The sequence below is a fragment of the Lepus europaeus genome, chromosome 7 (assembly GCF_033115175.1).
Source record: "Lepus europaeus isolate LE1 chromosome 7, mLepTim1.pri, whole genome shotgun sequence".
NCBI classification, from domain to species: Eukaryota; Metazoa; Chordata; class Mammalia; order Lagomorpha; family Leporidae; genus Lepus; species Lepus europaeus.
Window position 1 is genome coordinate 60,845,711 of NC_084833.1, and position 19,900 is coordinate 60,865,610.

General features: G+C 39.9%; 1 protein-coding gene across 1 annotated transcript; it reads left to right on the plus strand.

The window, feature by feature from the left end:
• The first annotated feature begins 15,558 nt into the window (after positions 1–15,558).
• Positions 15,559–16,518, plus strand: LOC133764552 (olfactory receptor 52M1). Its single transcript, XM_062198225.1, has one exon. It carries the CDS (start codon positions 15,565–15,567, stop codon positions 16,516–16,518), a length of 954 nt encoding a protein of 317 aa, XP_062054209.1. The 5' UTR covers positions 15,559–15,564.
• The last annotated feature ends 3,382 nt before the right edge of the window (positions 16,519–19,900 follow it).

Consider the following 19,900-nt stretch of genomic DNA (forward strand, 5'->3'; position numbering starts at 1 on the left):
AATTTGGCAGCCAGAAAAAAAGGAGTAAAAGTTATTCCTGAAGCAGAGTACTACCCTCTAGGAAAGAGATAGGTCACTTTTCTTTTTTCTTTCTTTTTTGAAAGCTCTTTATTCTAGTAAACATAAATTTCATAGATACAGCTTTTGGAATATAGCAGTTCTTCCCACCCTCCCACAATTACTCCTGTCCCCCTCCTATTCCCTCTCCCAGCCCATTCTTCAATAATATTCACTTTAATCTTAGTATAGTTTGTATTCTATATATAAAGATTTCAACAGTTTGCACCCATAGACACACAAAGTATAAAGTACTGTTTGAAGACAAGTTTTGCCATTAATGCTCATAACTAAGGACAGAGGTAGTACATGGGGAGCAAGTGCACAGTGACTCCTGTTGACTTAATAATTAGCACTCTTATTTATGATGTCAGTGATTACCCAAGGCTCTTGTCATGAGCTGCCAAGGCTATGGAAGCCTTTTGAGCCCACAAACTCTGTCATATATACAAGGCCATAAGCAAACTGGAAAGTCTTTCCTCCCTTCAGAGAAAACTACCTCCTCCTTTCCACTGGGATCTCGCTCAGATCCTTCATGTAGGTCACTTTTTGCCACAGCATCTTGGCTTTCCATGCCTGAAATGCTCTCATGGGGATATTTAGCCAAATCCAAATGCCATAAGGAATGATTGAGGCCAGAGTGCTGTCTAGGGTGTTTGTCATTCTATGAGTCTACTGTGTGGCCTGTCTTCCATGTTGGATCATTCTCTTTTTAATTATATTATTAGCAGATACTTGGTCTTATTTATGTGATTCCCTTTGACACTTGTTCCTATCTTTATGATCGGCTATGCAGAATTTGACAGAACCAAGTCATTGATAGCCAACATACACAGAATGCATGGGCTGGTGCAGGCTACGTTCCACTCTTACCACAGCCAGAAAGGTGACATTCCTTACCACAGCTACCAGATACATGGAGCTGAAAGGAATGGAGAGCCATGTATACAGGGGCTGTAGTCCTGGTATGCCTATAAGCCAAAAGGAGCTGGATACTGAGCAGACCTTATGAAAAGTGAGCATGGCATCAAAAATGAAGTTCCTTTACCCCAAAATGTAGCAGAACTTGTCTCTTTCCTGAAAACATTGCCCCCTTAATTTATACAATAAAGAATAGAATCAATGACTAGATGATATACAATAAATCTCAAATATAGTATCATGAATTAAGGTCTCCAAGAATTTAACAAGCACAAGCCAAAATACATACTTGTATATATGACTATCTTTTTGCAGTATCAATGATTTTTTTTAAATATGTTGATCTAAGATGTACAGGTACCTGTGTGGTCACTTAATTCATATCATAATCTACCTGAAGTGAGTCTTGGGATCATATTTAGAAGTCTCTGCAAAGTTGTTCCTTGAAAGAGACACCTGGGAGCTTAGATACAGTCCCAAGAGTGTCTGGTTCTATATAGATCCTATATTAAAGCATAAGCTTGGAACCAAAACTAACTACAGGATGAGCTGAAGTTATATCTAATCTTCAGCCAAAATCACAAGGCAGAGATGTAATATACTGAAGGGGACCTCCAGAGGGTAGGAACAAGGTGATTCCTAAATGAAAGCTGATGAGTGAAATCATCTATATTTGAAAACCAAAGGAAGAACCTGGCAAAGATTGCCTCCCTTTATGGACACTGTACATAAAGATTCCAGAAATGGAGATCTTGCCATGAAGGAAGAAGACACTTGTTGCAGAGTGTCATAAGTCAAGGAGGTGAATATTTGATCCAAGGAATTGCACTGAGTCCACAGTAACTGGCTCCAAGGAACTTGTCTACTTAGAAAAGCACAAAAGGTTGTAGTGTTGCAGAATCGTAACAGAATGTATCTCTTACATATACTAGAGGAATATGAAGGAAGATAAGGAGCATATTTAAGGGGCTTTGTCTATATCTTGAGCCTAGTTAGAGTAACTGTAGCAAAATAGCCAGTAGATTGGGCTTGCATTCTCTGAATCTGGTCTCAGATCCTGCTAGTGGGAGCTTGGGCAAATTCCTTCATTCCACTAAAATACAATCAACTTAATTTCACAATGAACTTAAGGGCTGTATCCTAAACTGCCATAAAGATTAAATGAGAAGGCAGCATCAGATACATGGTACCACTAAGCAATTTTAGCTTGCAATACTCAGATGAGACTAATACAAAATTAAAGTGTACAATAGACATCCCAAATATTCTCTTTGTAGTTTTCCTGGAAGCCATAGTAATAGATGATCATTACATAAGTCTACCATATAGTGACTGTTTTTTTAATCCCACAGAACTCCTCTCTAAGATGGGTTCACCTTGGGTTGCTACAAATGGGCGTAGTGTTGGCAGCAGTTATGAACATCAAAAGGCTTTGTAATTGGAGTTAGAAGGAAAGGAGTACACAGGAGCTGGTCTGTGAAGTGACCATGTAGAATAAAACAAGGAGCTAAGCTAAGGGCAGTTTAGACGCCATCGGTATACAATCTTTGCTTGTCAGAAGACAATACTGGGTAGACTACCTTCTCTACAGGACACACAATCTGAAAGAGCAGTAACAGAACTAGGCCTAAAAGTCATAACTTTATGGCAGTCAAGGGCTAAATCTCTTTCTCCCTGATGTTTATACTTATGATAAAGGCGGGTAGGGGCTTGTCCTCACCTCTGTCTAATCGAGCAGCTCTCACAACTTGAATGTCTTACTATGCAAAGCTATAATCTAGGAATTTTTTTTTTCTTACTCCTGAAAAAGCTGAATGCTTTGAGTAGAAGAAAATCAGTAGGACTTCACACAAGAGAACCTCAGGCTTCCTGCACACAACTGTTAGAAAGCTGTTAGGCTGCCATTCTGAAGGCACTCACCAGGACCAGCCACAACTTCCACCATTCCACACCCTTTTTTACCCCCTTCCAACAAGTCTGAATTGTTTCCTGATATTGTCATTCCTGACATTGGAGTGGCACTCTTCACGCTTCCTCACATGGTGAATCCAGACACATCGGCTTGCCACAGCTTGGATAACTGTCACCGTCTTGGGGACGCTTGCTTTGACCCTTAGTTTGGTGCCTTCATAGAAGTCTCTTAATTGTCTCATGTTTCTTTCCCCAATGTAATTTCCTAAAGGTTAAGGACCTTCCTTCCTCTATTCTTTTCTGCAAGTCCTAAACCAACACAATGCCTGGCTCTGAGAAAGATATTTCATCTACAACAAGCACCAAAATTTGTCTTAAAGTGTGTAGTGCTGTGTGTTTAAGTGCACCCTTTTCAATCTCATTCCTCAAATCAAACTGAGGAACCAGGGTTTCTTAGAACATCCTAAGTGGGATGGGTTGGCAAGTCATCGTACCTTAAGGTACCTGACAGAGCAGTAATATTTACAATCTAGAGCCTCAAAGCTAGTCCAGTTACATCCTCTGCAACCTAAAGCAAAGTTAGCCCATCTCCATTTCAAGTGTATAATGCGAATAATACTCTTCAAGTAGTTGGTATAGCTTGGATACTGTACATAAAAGTGCTAGTAAGACAAACATAACAGTTGCTCAAACAGCATTATCGCCATTGTTGCTATTCTGTGTCTTGAGGAAGGAATTCTCATAAGCCTGGGAGAAACAACATAGTTTTCTCCTTCAGGACAGGGACTAATATGGTCATGGAGGGGACTAATTTGGTGTAATCACTACAGGAAGTTTCTTGCATTGTCCTCCACTCCCATTTCAAAGGACCCTACATCTATAAAACAGCAGGGGAAAGCTTGAAATCTCAGTCTAGAACTTCACATTCTAAAACATACAGAACTCATTCTTACCTCCATGGCTGTGCATGCTATACCCTCAACTGAAAAAGATATGCCATTCTACACATGCTCATTTCTTAATGTTAGCACAAAAACCATACTTAAGGGGTAACACATAATGTCCTGATACACATGATTCTGTTCACCCCAATTTGGAGGTTATATCTAACTTTTGGAACTTGTTTATTTGCCAACCCAATCGGTAAGCTCTGGCCTTTGGTAGTTTATTGGGGGGAACTTTTTTGTACATGGAAGTTTTGTGACATTAAACTGAATATTAATGTACTTTATTACATTTAATGTTATAGAAATGCATTACCATTTTGATCTTCAACTGATGGAAAAGTGTACATTACATATGTGGAAGAAAAAGACATTACCTTGCCTCATAGAATAATATCTTTTGATATTAGATTTGACATTAGATTTTAAGATCTATTCAGTCTTAAACAGATCTGAGTTAGAAGCAAACATTGTTAGTGGCCATTCTACACTTGATCTTAGCCAAAAGGCTGAGAAGCAATGGTGGTGGCCATTCTAACACTTTTGAAGAGGATGCTCTGGTCCCAAAACGGACACCAGTGGCAGACTGTGTTCTAAAATAAAACATTGAACTTGATGTCACTAAAAATCCTAACCTTCATTTGAATTTGCCTACCCAGCTTTGTCTTCATCTGATCAACACTTTTACAACTTGGCTTACCACATACGTCAATCAAAGGTATAAGCATTTGGTGCAGAAATTAAGCTACCATTGTGATGCACACACAGCCTCAGTATGAGTCCCAGCTCCACAATTCCATCTTCTTCCTGATGCATGACCTAGAGACATTGGGTGATGGCTTAAGTACTCGGGTCCCTGACATTCACATGGGTCACCTAGATCAAGGTCCAGATTCCCGGTTTCAACATAACTCAGTCCTGGCTGTATTGTCATTTGGCAAGGGGTGGGGAAAGTGATTTGATGGAGACTTCTCTTTTCCCCCAAACCACTTTAAAAACTAAGAAATTAACTCCAAAGAAAATGTGCCAATCAGACCAAAAATGATACATTTCTGCTTGGACTATTAGACTCACATCTATTAATGAGTTTAGTTCTCAAGCCACTGTACACACATAATTCTAGGAAAAAAATAGAATCCTAAACTTGCTAACCCAGATATTAATATATGGGCATAAACACCATTTCAATGTTTGGTATACATCACTTCTGATGCTCAGCCCTTCTCACCCATAAATGGAAATATTGATGCCTGGACAGGTAAAGAATCTTTCTGAAAGACTCCTAGCTTTGTAACATAGGGCCAGGATTTGGTCTCTTGGATCAAACCTGAGCTCTTCATCTACCATGATAAGAGTGCAAACACGAGCCCATATCTGATTGCCAGTTCTAAACTACTAGATTGTGTTCTTATCCAAGTTATGCCTAGCCCTTAGTTTCTTCCATTCACTTGATCCTAGATGCCCCACTAAAATTCTCTGCTTTCGAGTTTAAGACTTATCTGAGGAGCCAGAACTGTGGTTCAGTGAGTTAATGACCTGGCCTGAAGCGGCAGCATCCCATATGGGTGCTGGTTTGAGATCTGGCTGCTTCATTTCCAATCCAGCTCTCTGCTACGGCCTAGGAAAGCAGCGGAAGATGGCCCAAGTCCTTGGGCCCCTGCACCTGTGTGGGAGACCCAGAGGAAGCTCCTGGCTTCAGACTAGCACAGCTCCAGCCACTGCAGCCAACTGGGGAGTGAACCATCAGATGGAAGTCAGTCTCTCTCTCTTTCTCTCTTTCTCTCTCTCTCTCTCTCTCTGACTTTCAAATAAATCTTTTAAAAAGACTTATTGGAAAGGTGGAGTTAGAAGGAGAGTCAAAGGATGAAAGAAGTCTTCCATCCGCTGGTTCACTCCCCAAATGGCCACAGTGGCCAGGACTGAGCAGGCCAGAGCCAGGAGCTCTATCTGCATCTCCTATGTGGATGTAGGAGCCCAAGCACTTCCACTGCTTTCCCAGGCATGTTTGAGCTGGATTGAAGTGGTGCAGCTGAGAGTTGAACCAGTGCCCATATGGAATGCTTGCACTGCAGGCAGCTGCTTTACCCACCACAGCGCTAGCCCCTCTCCTTTGGAGTTTTACAACTCCCACTCTGTCCTTCATCCCACCAACAAACTTCACTCCTGACCATCAACCCAACCAGTCTATAACCTCTGCCTAGATCCATTCCTAGACCGGTTGATGTCTATTCCTTTGTATACATCCCAGGACATGGAGGTTTGTTAGAGATTGCAGCAACCATGTATCCACAGGTAGATGACAATCCCCTTCAAGTATATGAAGGCACCTCAAAATTTCATGGGGAAAAACAATTAAAATTTGTAAAAACCCTGAAATCCATGCATAACTTTCATAAAGTCTACCTTTTGTGAACTTCTAAAATACTAAGACTCGGCTACATATACCTGAATTCTAGCCAATTCTGATATCAAAACAGCTTAGCAAATGTGTTTTATGAGAGGGTCCTTGACATTTATGAAAATCTACATGGGTTTCAAGATTACTTTTGTACCGAAATAAATTTAATTACATTTCCCTCACAAACTTCTAGAAATGCTCATATCGCCCTGATACTACTTTAAATTTTAGTCATTAAATGAAATTCATATGCTAGCATCACCAAGGGGGTTCCTCTTCTCTTGCTCTCATCTCTTTGCTGTCTTGTGCTGCTGTTTCAGGAGTGATGGCCAGAGGATCTAACTTTTTCTCCTTATTACATAAAAAGACAAGACATATGAACTCCTTTAATCTCTATTCTTCACATGAGAACAGGCACAGAGAGCCAAAGTAATTTGCCTAAAATTTATACAGTAGGTAAAACTTACCCTAAAAGTAAAGACTCTAAACTTTCCACAACACTACATTGTATCCCAAAACAAGAGTTCCTGTATAAATACTTTAAATATCATGCTCCAAGAATATACTTATATTAATGTCTAGGGTTAGAAGAAGCTCTGTGATGGCAGCTGATCATTTCATGCCCCATATACCTCAACAGAAAACAAGTTGGGGCTCCTGCTATGGTGCACCAGGTTAAAGCTCTGGTCTGCAGCACTGGCATCCCATATGGGTACCAGTTCTAGTCCAAGCTGCTGCTCTTCCAATCCGGCTCTCTGCTATGGCCTGGGAGAGCAGTAAAGATGGCCCAAATCCTTGGGCTCCTACACTCATCTGGGAGACCCAGAAAAAGCTCCTGAATTTGGATTGTCTCAGCTTCAGCTGTTGTGGCCATTTGAGGAGTGAACCAGCAGATGGAAGACCTCTGTCTCTACCTCTCTCTGTAACTTTCAAATAAAAATCATTAAAAATCAAATCTGGAGTTGCCCTATACTATGTTCTGAACTTCTACTTGTATCAAAAAAACCATGACTAAATGGTATAACTTACTCGAGGACCATTTGAGGTATACTGAAGAAAACTGAGAGCTTTTTAACCTGGATAAGCCTTCCACTTCACCCTGGTTCCTGTCAAGAGTGGAGGTCTCAGGACTGTGAACAAGCCATTTAACTCCTTAGCTGTCTGACTTCTGGATCTTCTTAAACCCACTATCTGATAGCTGTCCCTATTCTCCTCTAGTCTGTCTTCTAGTTGAATTCTGAGCATACTAATGACATTCAGTCTTTTAAATATTTTGTAGTTTAGAATGTGGTCTAACTTGACCAGTTTTCAATGTGAGATTGAACAACATTCTGTAGATAAGACATCCTATCAGTTGGTGACTAAAAGTGTTGATCAATTCAACCATGTCCTTACTGGTGTGTTTTCTGCCTACTGGATCTTCCACTTACTGATAGAGAAGTGCTAAAATCGATCTATGATGGTGGATCCATATTTGTTTCCTTGTAGTTCTATCAGTTCTTGCCTCGCATATCTTGACTTACTGTTAAGTACAAACACGTTGATGACATCTTTCCAGAGAATTGACCTCATTAATGCCTCCTAATTGTCCTTGCTCTGACACGTGCTTATTACTTTTGAGAGGCAGCCAGAACTCCAAGCTGCTGTTGGGCCAGACCAAAGCTGGAGGTAAGAACTCAATCCAGATCTCCCATGTAGGTGCCAGGTTCCCAACCACCTGAACCACCACCTGATGACTCCCAAGATCTGTGTTATCAGGAAACTAGAATTGGAAGCAGAGCTGTAATTCAAACACAGACACACAGGAATGTGGTGTCTCAGTCAGGATTTTAACTGGCCAAGTAAAATCTGCTTTGGCTAAAAATATAGCTACTTCAATTTTTTATTGTTAATAAAGAAATGGAGAAAGATACCACATTTACTTTAAATATAAATGGCACAAATTGTCTTAAAACGGTTGTCTTGTCCTATACATCCCAAATATCTTCGAAGTTATTAGAACTTGAGAGTTTGAAAAATATATGTTCAAGGTCACACATCCTTATAGTTAAGCCACCTACACATTCTACTCAAGGTTTGCTTAAAAGACCTACAGAGGGGAAGGAGAGCCAGAGATAGATTTTTCCATCTGCTGGCTCACTCAGATGGCCCTAATGACCAGGCTGGAGCCAGGAGCTTCTCCCAGGTCTCCCATGTGGGTGGCATTGGGCACAAGCACATGAACCATCTTCCACTGCTTTTCTCAGGCCATTAGTGGGAAGCTGGATAGAAAATGGAGTAACCAGGATGTGAGCCAGTGCCTATGTGGGATGCTGGTGTTGCAGACAATGGCTTTATGCTGACCCCCTAAATGCCATTTTAAATCCCTGATCTTTGATATAAACTAGACTTGGACAGCCTATTGCTGTCCAGGTCATGAGGCTCAATAAGAGCCCTGAAATGTCTACTGCTTCTGGCTTCTAAACCCTTCCTGGTTCTCATTGATTTCAGTTCTAGGGATTACACTGGGGAAAACACAGAGGGAGAAATGACAACAAAGAACCTTAGCCCACAAGGAACTTCAAAGTTCTTCAGTGGGGGAAGGATCATCTTAAAAGCATCTCAATATCCCATACCCCTTCAAACTCCAAGATAAAGATATATCTTGGGGGCTGCTCTTCATCCCTCCTACACAAATCCCAACTCATTGCTTCACTCCAAAACTCACATTGTGTATTGGGCAAGGGGGAAGAACTTCCACAAGATGATCTTCCCAGCAGTTCTCAGTATAACCCATAAGACATACATACTGACCCCTCTGAAACAAAATGACGCCAGACACTTCAATTGGGTTAAATCTAAACTTTGAGGATTCTCTGATACAGCTTCTAGGAACCTTAACATTGGAAGTAAAAAGGCAATCAACATCGGTTACATGATTTGGAAATCATTTGCACATGTAGCTATTTAAATCAACAATTTGAGATTGTCATGAGCAATGTTAAGTAACACTCATCAGGCAGTGTTCCCCAAGGAAACTATACAAAACACATGTGTAAAGAAAGGCTTAAAAGGAATTTCTACAAACAGTTCTGGAGGCTGGCAAATCCTAAAGCTTCCAGGGCAGGTTGGCCAGCAAAAAACCTTGAGAGCCAATGGTTTTTGTTTGTCTACAGACTAATAGTCCTGAGAATCAGCGTTGATGTTTCATTTCCAGTCCCAATGTAAGGACAAAAACTATTGTTGGCATTCAAAGTCCAAATTCTTAGGGTCAGCCTTTTTGTTGTCAGGCCTTCAACTGGTAAGTTCCACCCACATTAGGAAGGGCAACTTACTTTACCCTGTCTACCAACTTGAACAATAACTTATTCCAAAACAACCCACAGACAGAATAATGCTTGACTTTATATCTACACATCCTGACAAGTTTACACATAAAACTGACCATGACAAATCTACCCCCTTGTCATAAGCTTGTTACCCATATACCTCTTGGAATCCAACATAATTTTCAAATAAAGATTATCATAATGCTGTCTAACTTAATACAACTAATGTACAACCAAAAACATACTTTCTACAGAATAGGAGGCAAATTTCTTGAATTATTCTTTTTATCCCACTACTTATACCATGATATAAAGTGAGGAATACTTAAGTTATACAGCACAAATCCAGTAGGGTGGTATGATAGGGAAAAAAACAAAGCTATATCCTAACATATGAGCATATTCATCATCAAAGTGAGGAGCATAACTGATCATGTAGCTTTCTGATATTTATACTACCCTTCTACCATCCATCTGTGTTTCCTTTGCCATCAACAAGCATTGTCAACTTCTCATAGTTCTACACCTGGTGGAGTAACTCCTAGAGTCTGGGCCATCAGCAGTCCTTCCTGAACTAGATTGCTTTCTGTTGACCTTAATTGCAGGGCCTGGCTATAGTAGAGGCCCCTGGTAGTGGTAGTCCAGTTTCTCCCTGGTAATCTTGATTTACTCACCACAGTAACCCCTTTCTTGACTTGATTCAGAGACATGAACTTAAAGTGGCCAGGTAGCAGTCTCAATTTCTAGTACAATGGAATCAATGCTTCTTCCAGAAACATTCTACCCCTTGGGTGTAAATTCCTGGCCAGCCTACCTGAAAGTTACAGAAACAGGAAGCAAAACTCTTGCTAGTGGATCACTAAAGGCTATGCTAATGTTACTCCCATTTATCCTTATTAACGCATATAGACTAAGGAGCTCAAAACTGTTTTTAAAAAGCTCAAGAGCTAGTTATTCATCAACATAAACAACATGGTAATATAAAATAAAATTGGTAGATATGAATTAAAGACCGTTCCGGTGACCCAACACTATATTGGCATTCATGGACCAGGGCTTTGAGGATTGCTTCTGCAGATTCAGGCTTAAAGTTCACTCCAATGGATGCCTAGAGCCAGGCTACTTCAAGCATGTCTTCTGACTGCAGTAATATGAACCTGGAATTCGATAATGGGTACAAAACCAGAAAGCTCAAATATGCAGAAATGTAAACAATCCTGAATGATCAATGAGTCAAAGGAGACCTCTTCATAGACTTTTCAGAACCAAAATTTCTAGATCAAAGGGCTGGAGCATAAACATAAAAACAGTATCCTGAGCAACATGGAGGAGACATAAAAGGAAGGAAGGAAAACTTAGTAAATAGGCCAGTGAAGTTGAAATGAAAGCTTGAGGCCTGATAATGACACAGTGAGGGTATAGAAAAAGAGAAAGTATTGTCTGAGTAATGAGGATCTAACTGAAGGAACTCATCAAGATGGATGAAAATTCTATAAGAAATTTGGGTGCAAAATTTTTAAACCCAACTGTAGTTTTTTAGAACATGTTTTCCATGAACCTTGAAGTTACCATTATTTTCTTGAAGTTACCATTATTTTCTGAAACCATTCTTCATACATATTAGTAACGTTAGTAACCTAATAGAACAAATGAAGACCTTCAAAATACACTGGTCACAATATCTATTCAAATATAGAACATTTATTTTCCAAAAATCAAACTAAAAATGATTCTTCACTTTAATCTTTAAAACTACAAGACAATTTCACAAACCACTTCATGCTGAACTAAAAACTAGAAGAATGCTTTTGAAAAATAAAACAGGATTCTAAAAGCTAGTAACTTCTACTCTGGAATTTATCTAAGCTTGGGCAGGAAAATATTAGCAGTGTATCTGTGCCACTTTGGTTTGGTGATATAACTGGCACAAACTAAACTTCTCACAATTCTGGGAAGTTCAGATGAAATAACAACTCTCATAATTACAAAATCTGATAGTCAAAGTATAAGCAGAATAAGCTACTCATTTTTATCTAATTTGAATAGCCTTGTTTTATGTACTACTACAGAAACAAAGTATCAGTTTTTCCACCACTTCTGTGTATTCTTGACATCCTTTTAGTAACCCTGGAGTACCTCGGGCCCAAAGGAGGATAGTCAGCAACTGAGGCCAAGCAGGAACACAGCAATCTGCTCTAATCCTTGAGGTACAGTGCGATGGAAAGTGAATATTGCTCTCAATAAGGTAACAAGGTCCAGAGGGAAGCATGCCAGTTTCTCTATACAACCCTTGGGAAGTAACTGGCTATTTTTAGAACCTATATAAAAAGGGAAGACAGAAGGAAGTGAGCAGGAATATGGTCTCTTTATTTTCAGCTAAGCTTATCCAGCATCCAGATGAAGTTAGGACTGTAGGAAAAAGAGCCTACCTAGCAGTCACCACCATGGGTAAGTACAAAGTCCTTGGAAGCGCACTCCAAGTTCTAGAAACTACATTGGTATTCTGTCCAGGGCTTCCGTTCCTTATGGGTCTAGTCAAAAGTATAGAAAATAAGTTGTGTATATTGGTCTGGCTTTTACAAGTCAAAGAATGGAAGCCACAAGGTAGAGGAAATGGTTGCCTAAGAACATCCCTCAGAACAGGAGAGCAAAGATTGAGGCATTTTAGGCTTACGGGGCCTTCTTGTTCTTCTGACCTAAAATTTTGCAACCCTCTCTCCAGACCTGATCCTTATTCCATCAGCAGATCTCCTTGAGCCATGTTGAAGAAACTAGTCATACAGTTGTGAAAGCGTATGGAGTCAACCAAGGTCATAAAGAGATAGTGCTATCCTCAGAAGGGAATAAAGAACAGGGTGTGAGAAGCTACAGAAAGCACAGTGCCTGTTCAGAAGCCAGGCATCCTAATGCGTAGCCCCCTGTGCATGTGTGTGTGCACATGCATACACACACTTATGAATGGTCTAGGAATGTATAACACACAAAAGTTCTAAGGTATCCTCCCCACCACCACCAACTGCCTCCATTTAATTTCAGAGACCAGTAAGTCTTAAAATGCAGGGATTACATTGCCTAAAATCAGCCAGAAACAAACTTAGTTTCGAATATTTACTATCTTCCAATCCATGTTTATGTTAACATACAAAATGTCTGTTTCAGAAGCCTTGGGCCCACCATCAGAATGACTTCCCTGGGCTCACGAGCATGTTACTGGTCTCCAGATAAGGGTGCCCTTGAATGGGCTCACTCAGCAAATATTCCTCTAGAATGCCCTACATAAAATGATATAACTTAGGTGCTATGATCTAGTTCAGACCACCCCTTAAGATAACAATTATTAGCTTGCTGGATGTTATTTTTATATAAATGCTCAGCTTTATTTGACTAGACTGAAAGTCCTATAGCTTCATTCGCTGTGTCACATTTGGCACAAAACTGTTAGAAACTAGAATTAAAGCCACTCCCTGGACAGACTGAGTAGCCACTGCCTTGACTTACCCTACAACGTGGCATCTTTCTGCTTTAGGACAAGGCTCCAATACTTTAAGAGAATAATATTTCATACATCTTTGTGACAAAACCGAATTCACCAGTATTCACTTTAAATCTCTTTCCCAGGTACTCAGTCCCTACACTCCTGAGACGTTCTCTAAGGTGTCCCATGCAACAAACACAAATATTCCAATTTCTAGAATGCACATTCCATATTGAACACCAAGAATTTGGAGAAAGGCAACTGCTGCTGTCTGCCAACCATTTCGTGCATTCTATGTACTTCTTGCAATAAGCATGTGAAGGAGGGAGGATTCTAGAGGTTACATAATCTTCTGAGTGTGACTCGGGTCTGGCTTCTTAGATGGCAAAGTGGTGCCCTGAACAGCCATGTGGTACTGTCTCCCAGAACCTTGCCATTCCTAGCTTGTAGATCCAGAGAAGCAATCTTACATTTGAACTCCGAGGAAAAAACATGGGTGAAGATATCATTTATCTGCATATTGAAGTTCCCAATCCACAGAATTGGAAGAATTGGGGTTAACATAAAATATAATGGTTCACATAATGTGCATGTTCCTTTTCGCCCATTTGGTGTCTCACCAGGAAGTAAGCACATGAATAAAAACTTAAAAGTGAATGGTTCTGGAACCTGACTTAGGACCCCACAGGCACCATTTTCATGCTTAATTACCATGGAAAGGCAATTGCTATTCACGAGACTACCTAAAATTTAATATGTGCATGGACTTGAGACAAGGAAATTTCATAGCTATATATTTTTAAAGATTTATTTTACTTGAAAGAGAGGCAGAATTAGATGTCTTAATCCACCGGTTCACTCTCCAAATGGCCAGAGGTGGGCTGAACCAGGAGCTTGGAGCTTCAGAAGAAGTCTCCCATATGGGTGCAGGGGCCCAAGGGCTTAGGCCATCCTCTGCTTTTCCAGGCCATAGCAGGGAGCTGGATCAGAAGAGGAGCAGCCGGGACTAAAACCAGCGCCCATATGGGATGTCAGCACTGCAGGCGGCAGCTTTACCCACTATGCCACAGCGCCAGTCCCTGAAATCTCATTATGTTCTCTTCCCCTTCCCTACCCATTCTGGAATGCATTAGAGATACAGAGAACATTGAAAAGCAGTGATCTGGGATGGACCTTAATATTTGGACAAAACTAGCCCCAGTAAAGACAAAGGTGGCAGTTAAACTTCTAAATACAGCTGTGTGGATACTTGCTGACTCTCCTGGGAACTGGATGAGAGAGATCAGGGAGGCAAGCCTAAGTCAGGCAAGGAAAGGAATGTCTGTACTTGCAGATTCTGTACCCCAGGGATATAAAGCAACAGCATTCACTGCTGGATTCTTGGAGGCATCTGAAACACAAGAAATAACTAGTGCTTTTGTGCTGATGTCCCTACCTTAAGAAATATACCAAGAAGGGTATTAGTAAGAAACATCTCAGTGTTTTATATATATATCCATTCTTAGCCTTATGTCTTCAGATAATGAACAAAAATGTCTAGTAAAATTGGTTCATATCAAAGATGTACCTTCTATAGGTGATGCCCAGATTCTTACCAGAAAATTTTAATGAAGTCTAACGTCAAAGTTTGTTCTAAGAGTAAGGCTTCAAGAACTTTGTTTATCCTCAGTAGCCATAAAATCTTGGTAAACTTAAGGAGATTTTCCTTTGAATAAGTTAGGTCCTGTGCTAAATCTTCTGAAGTTTGCTTCAGTTGACAATCCAAACAAACCAGTGTTAAAGCCACAGAAAACTTAAACACTCCCCTCAGTAACTTGCTACCTTTCATATTATCAGGTTGACTACTATAAGACTTTTCAAAGGCAAAATATGCATGTATGAAAATCAAAAGCTCCTATATATCCCAAATCAACAAACTTTCCAGATAACTTTAGGTGTTTCTAGATCACAAACATAAAATTAAATCAGTTTTTTCTACCTCTTTTGATACTATATATTTCCTGGTTTATTGCTTATCCTGAAAATATCAGTACAATCCTAACACATTGGTTGTTCTAGAATTAAAACTGCCTTATTCTAACATTGCTCTAATTCTTAGTATAACAGTCACTGTAAATGGCTAGTCAGCAGATATTTATATTGGTCAGTGATAAGAGCAAATGCAGGTGCCAGTCTAAACACACTACATGGCTTACATTTAACTGTTAAACATAGACCTCTTCTACATCTTCCATTTCATTCTGGAAATGTTTTCCAAAATTATTAGGTCAAAGGGCAAGCATAATTCTGGGGAATTCTACAATGTAGTAAGGCAGCTTAGTAGAAATTATTAATGTTCCTGTTCCTACATTTTAACAGTGGATATCATCACAACTCTTCTGAATACTAGCTTGAATATGTATTTCATAACTTCTGTTTATCCTAGGTGCTGCCAGTTGCTCAGAATGGAAGCAAAGATATAATTTACAGTTGTCAGAGGCAGAGTCTTACACAAGAGTAGAAATCTACAACTGAAAATTCCTCTCCTCTGGGTACCACACACTCCCAAATATGTTTACCTCTTATAATGCCTGCTTTGTACCTACCTCTTTCTGGCTCACTGGCATCCCAGGACTGGAGTCCCTACACATCTGGATCTCCATCCCCTTTGCTTCCATGTATGTGGTGGCTGTGATGGGAAACATCACTATCCTTGGAGTAGTAAAGATGGAGAGGAGTCTGCATCAGCCTATGTACTTCTTTCTGTGCATGTTGGCAGTCATTGACTTGGTCCTCTCAACCTCTACCATTCCCAAACTACTGGCCATCTTCTGGTTTGGTGCCTGTAACATTGCCTTGGATGCTTGTTTGACCCAGATGTTCTTCATCCACTGCTTTGCCACTGTTGAGTCAGGCATCTTCCTTGCCATGGCTTTTGATCGCTATGTGGCCATTTGTGACCCACTCCACCATACCTCCATACTCACCCATGCAGTAGTGAGACGTTTGGGGCTGGCTGCCCTCCTCCGGGGGATACTCTATATTGGACCTCTACCCCTACTGATTCGCGTGAGACTGCACCTTTATCGGACCCAAATCATTACCCATTCCTACTGTGAGCACATGGCTGTGGTCACCTTGGCATGTGGTGACACAAGGGTCAACAACTTATATGGAATGGGAATAGGCTTCCTTGTGTTAATCCTAGATTCATTAGCCATCACTGCCTCTTACGTGATGATTTTCAGGGCTATAATGGGGTTGACTACCCCTGAAGCTAGGCTTAAAACCTTAGGGACATGTGGTTCTCATATCTGCGCCATCCTCATCTTCTATATTCCTATTGCTGTCTCCTCTCTCACCCATCGCTTTGGGCATAATGTGCCTCCCCATATCCATATCCTTTTGGCCAACTTTTATCTCCTCATCCCACCCATCCTCAACCCAGTTGTCTATGCTGTCCGTACAAAGCAGATCCGAGAGAGGCTTCTCCATATTCTTAAGACAGGTGCTCAACCCAAGTGACTATTCTATGGCTATGAGGCATACAAAATAGTGATGACAGAAAAAGGTTCTGATAAGAGACTCTTAAAATTTCTTTGCCCTGCCTGAAGTGTGGGTATAGAGGTCTAAAGGCAATCATACCATCCTTTCTTTTTGAACATGGGAGAAATCCATGCAAAGGAAATCCAAATCTGCTATTCAGGCAGTCAGGGTTTGAGATTTTGTATAACATCTGCCTTTTCTTACCTGTTTAACATCCTAAAACTAAGTAGGATAAGCATACAGAGCACAGGAAGGCTAATTTATACCCTTCACTTATGGCATACAACTTGTCTTTTTTTAAATTTCTCCCTGTATTTCTAATAAGTGTTAAAATACAGAGACTTGGTTCTCACATTTTCAAAACAGCAAGGTCTTGGTCAGGCTAAAACCAAGAGCCCAGAACTCTCTCTGGGTCTCCCACATAGGTGACAGGGACTCAATTACTTGAGCTATCACTGCTGTCTCTTGGTGTACGCATTAGCAGGAAGCTGGAATCAGAAGTGGAATTGCTACTTAAACCCAGGCACTCCTAGGTAGGATGTAGGCATCCCAAGCAGTGTCTTAACCACTGTACCAAATGCCCAAACCTCTAGCCTCTCCTTGAAAATCGTTATAAAGCACAATCTCTAGAAAGAATTCTAAAGCCTTGAAGACCAATCACAAATTCTATTAGTAAGAGTCTGGACAGCTCAACTGTTGGCAAGCTTTTCTAATTACTTCGCCCTGTCCCAGAAAAAACAACATAAGTGTGAGAAACTTTAATGAAACTTGGAATAAGTTCTTAAAGTTTTCAAACCAGGCCATTCTATTATTTAAATAGGGGAAAATGGGCATCTAATATCCTGTACCTCTTTCTAATAGGATTAACTTGGGTCAGGAAGGAGGTTGGGGAGGGGTCAGGGACACCAGGAGATCCCATAAATAATGGCATAGAGAATGTAACAATGGAATCCTTAAAGGGGGTTGAATACCACATGGATAAAAGGTGACAAGAATAAAAGGAAGCCCTGTGGTTGATACAAACCTTGAAATGAATCCAGATTTTGGAGAGCTCCTGTTATTTCGATTGTTATGATTCAACTCTCAATACATTTTAACAGGTTCCATAATGAGAAATACTTCAGATCAACCAGAAAAAAACCCAATATATAAACAGTGAAATAACCTTTCCCAATCCTAGTGCTCCAGAGTCATTGAAATGACTTAGATTTTTAAGTCACTTCACTTCGTCAGTTAAACCATAAAAAAACTAAAGGCTAGTGATTGATATTAAATTAAAAATAAGTTACTAACACTACAAAAAATACAATCTATGGAAGCTCATGACTAAAAGCTAAAACATAAGCCTTATACTTGTAAAAACAAACTGGGAAACTTGGAATAGCACAAGCTTTCTCTAACGTTTTAGCTTAAACCTTTAGCCCCAAATCTATATCCTTATAATCTATGTGTAACTCCAGAACTTGTTGGATCACCTCTTATTTTGTTAATCTTCATTGTTTGGGGATGAGGGATAAGCCTTTCCTTACCAAGGACCCTAGAGGCCAGTGCCAAACTGAATGTAACAATCTTTAGAAGATGAGGAGGGCATTTATGAATATAATCTTAGTGCCAAATGTGATCAATGTACTAATCTTGAGTTTAGGATATTTTCCTAAATATTTTCCTAAAGAAGTCTTTAAAAACTGAGTCATTTGACTAAGCCTGAGCATTGGAGCAAATGAAGGTATGATCAAATCTGTTCATGGCACTAATACTGAGGGAAATGAGTAGGACCTTCTGTCACAGACTTTTGTCATAATGCCTAAATCTTATGCCATACAACAGAGTCATTCTATTTAAATAGGGGGAACTGGGCATCTAATATCCTGTACCTCTTTCTAATACATCTAGGGCTTTTAAAATGCAGCCTTTATTTAAATGTAGCAGGATTAGTACTAAAAACTTCCTGGCATAATCTCAGAAAACCCACAGCAAAGCACTTCTGCTAAGTTATCTGAATCTTCTGGAGACAAATACAAAAGATTGCACATCTCCAGCTTCATCTTCATATGATATTAAATGACTGCAGATGAAGTGTCATATGTATGTATGTTCCCACTCCAGCTAATGTGACCAGAGATGACAACACCCAGTGCTTTAGGACTTGATATGAGCTGAGTTATGTTGGAGCATTTAGTCTCATTGTCCTCTGGAGTCAGAACAGGATGGAAGGGAACCAGTACTTTATTTCTCCCTCTTGTGGAAAGGGTGCATAGCAGATAGTTGCATCCTATTGGCTCTTTGTAAAGAGTCATGTGCACAGGTATCTAAGAATCTGGGTTCTGGAATCTAATAGGGCAGAGAATTGATGGAACAGCATGCAAAATATCAAACATGATATAAGCTTCCATTGCCTCTTCAAAATGGAAGTAACAAATATCTATAGGTTTGTCTCAAGTATACAATGAGATCATGTAAGATCCTGTATGTCACCTGGTACATAAAAATTGCCTTTTAATCACATGAGTGGTCTTCAGAATGTTCATGGAAAATACATATGAAATCTAATTCTTCATGAATTCTTTATAGTACCCTTACATTTACTCCGTACTTGAAAGGTCTCTGAGGCAGAGGCATAAGGCAAAACCAATAACTAGAACAAGTACCTGGAAAAGCCATAGAAAAATGTCCTGTCCTATACATATTCATGGATGTACTGGGCCTCAGCTTTACAAAGCTCTTAATAGGTTTTGTGTTAAAATCTATTTTCAAACAGCTTTATGTAATGATTAAGGGATCGATTCAACAGGAAGATGTGACTACAATAAATGTATATGCACTCAATGCCAGGGTGTCTGGCTACGTAAAACAAATATTAAAGGATCTAAGGGAGATATAAACTGAATCAACAGTAATGGGAGACCTTAACACCTCACTCTCATCAATGGGTACATCAACTGAACAAATCAACAGACCTAATCTATACTATGGACCAAATACACTTGATATCTATAGAGCCTTTTATCCAACAGTTGCAGAATACATTCTTATCAGCACATAGAACTTTTTCTAGACTAGGTCATATGCTAAGATATAAAGCAAATCTCAGGAAATCCTACCATGTATCTTTTCTGACCAACAATGGAATGAAGCTAGAAGTTAACTTAATCTCTAGAAAACACATGAACACTGAACAACATGCTCCTGAATGAACAGTGGGTCATAGAAATCAGAAATTCTAGAAACAAAGATGACAATACAACACATCAAAACCCATGGGATACACCAAAAGTAGTGTTAAGAGGGAAGTTTACAGCAAGTAGCACCTACATCAAGAAATTGGAAAGGCATCAAATAAATGAGCTATCAATGCATCTCA

Coding starts and splice junctions, on each gene's coding strand:
- LOC133764552 (XM_062198225.1), top strand. CDS start 15,565: ATGTTTACCTCTTATAATGCCTGCTTTGTACCTACCTCTTTCTGGCTC.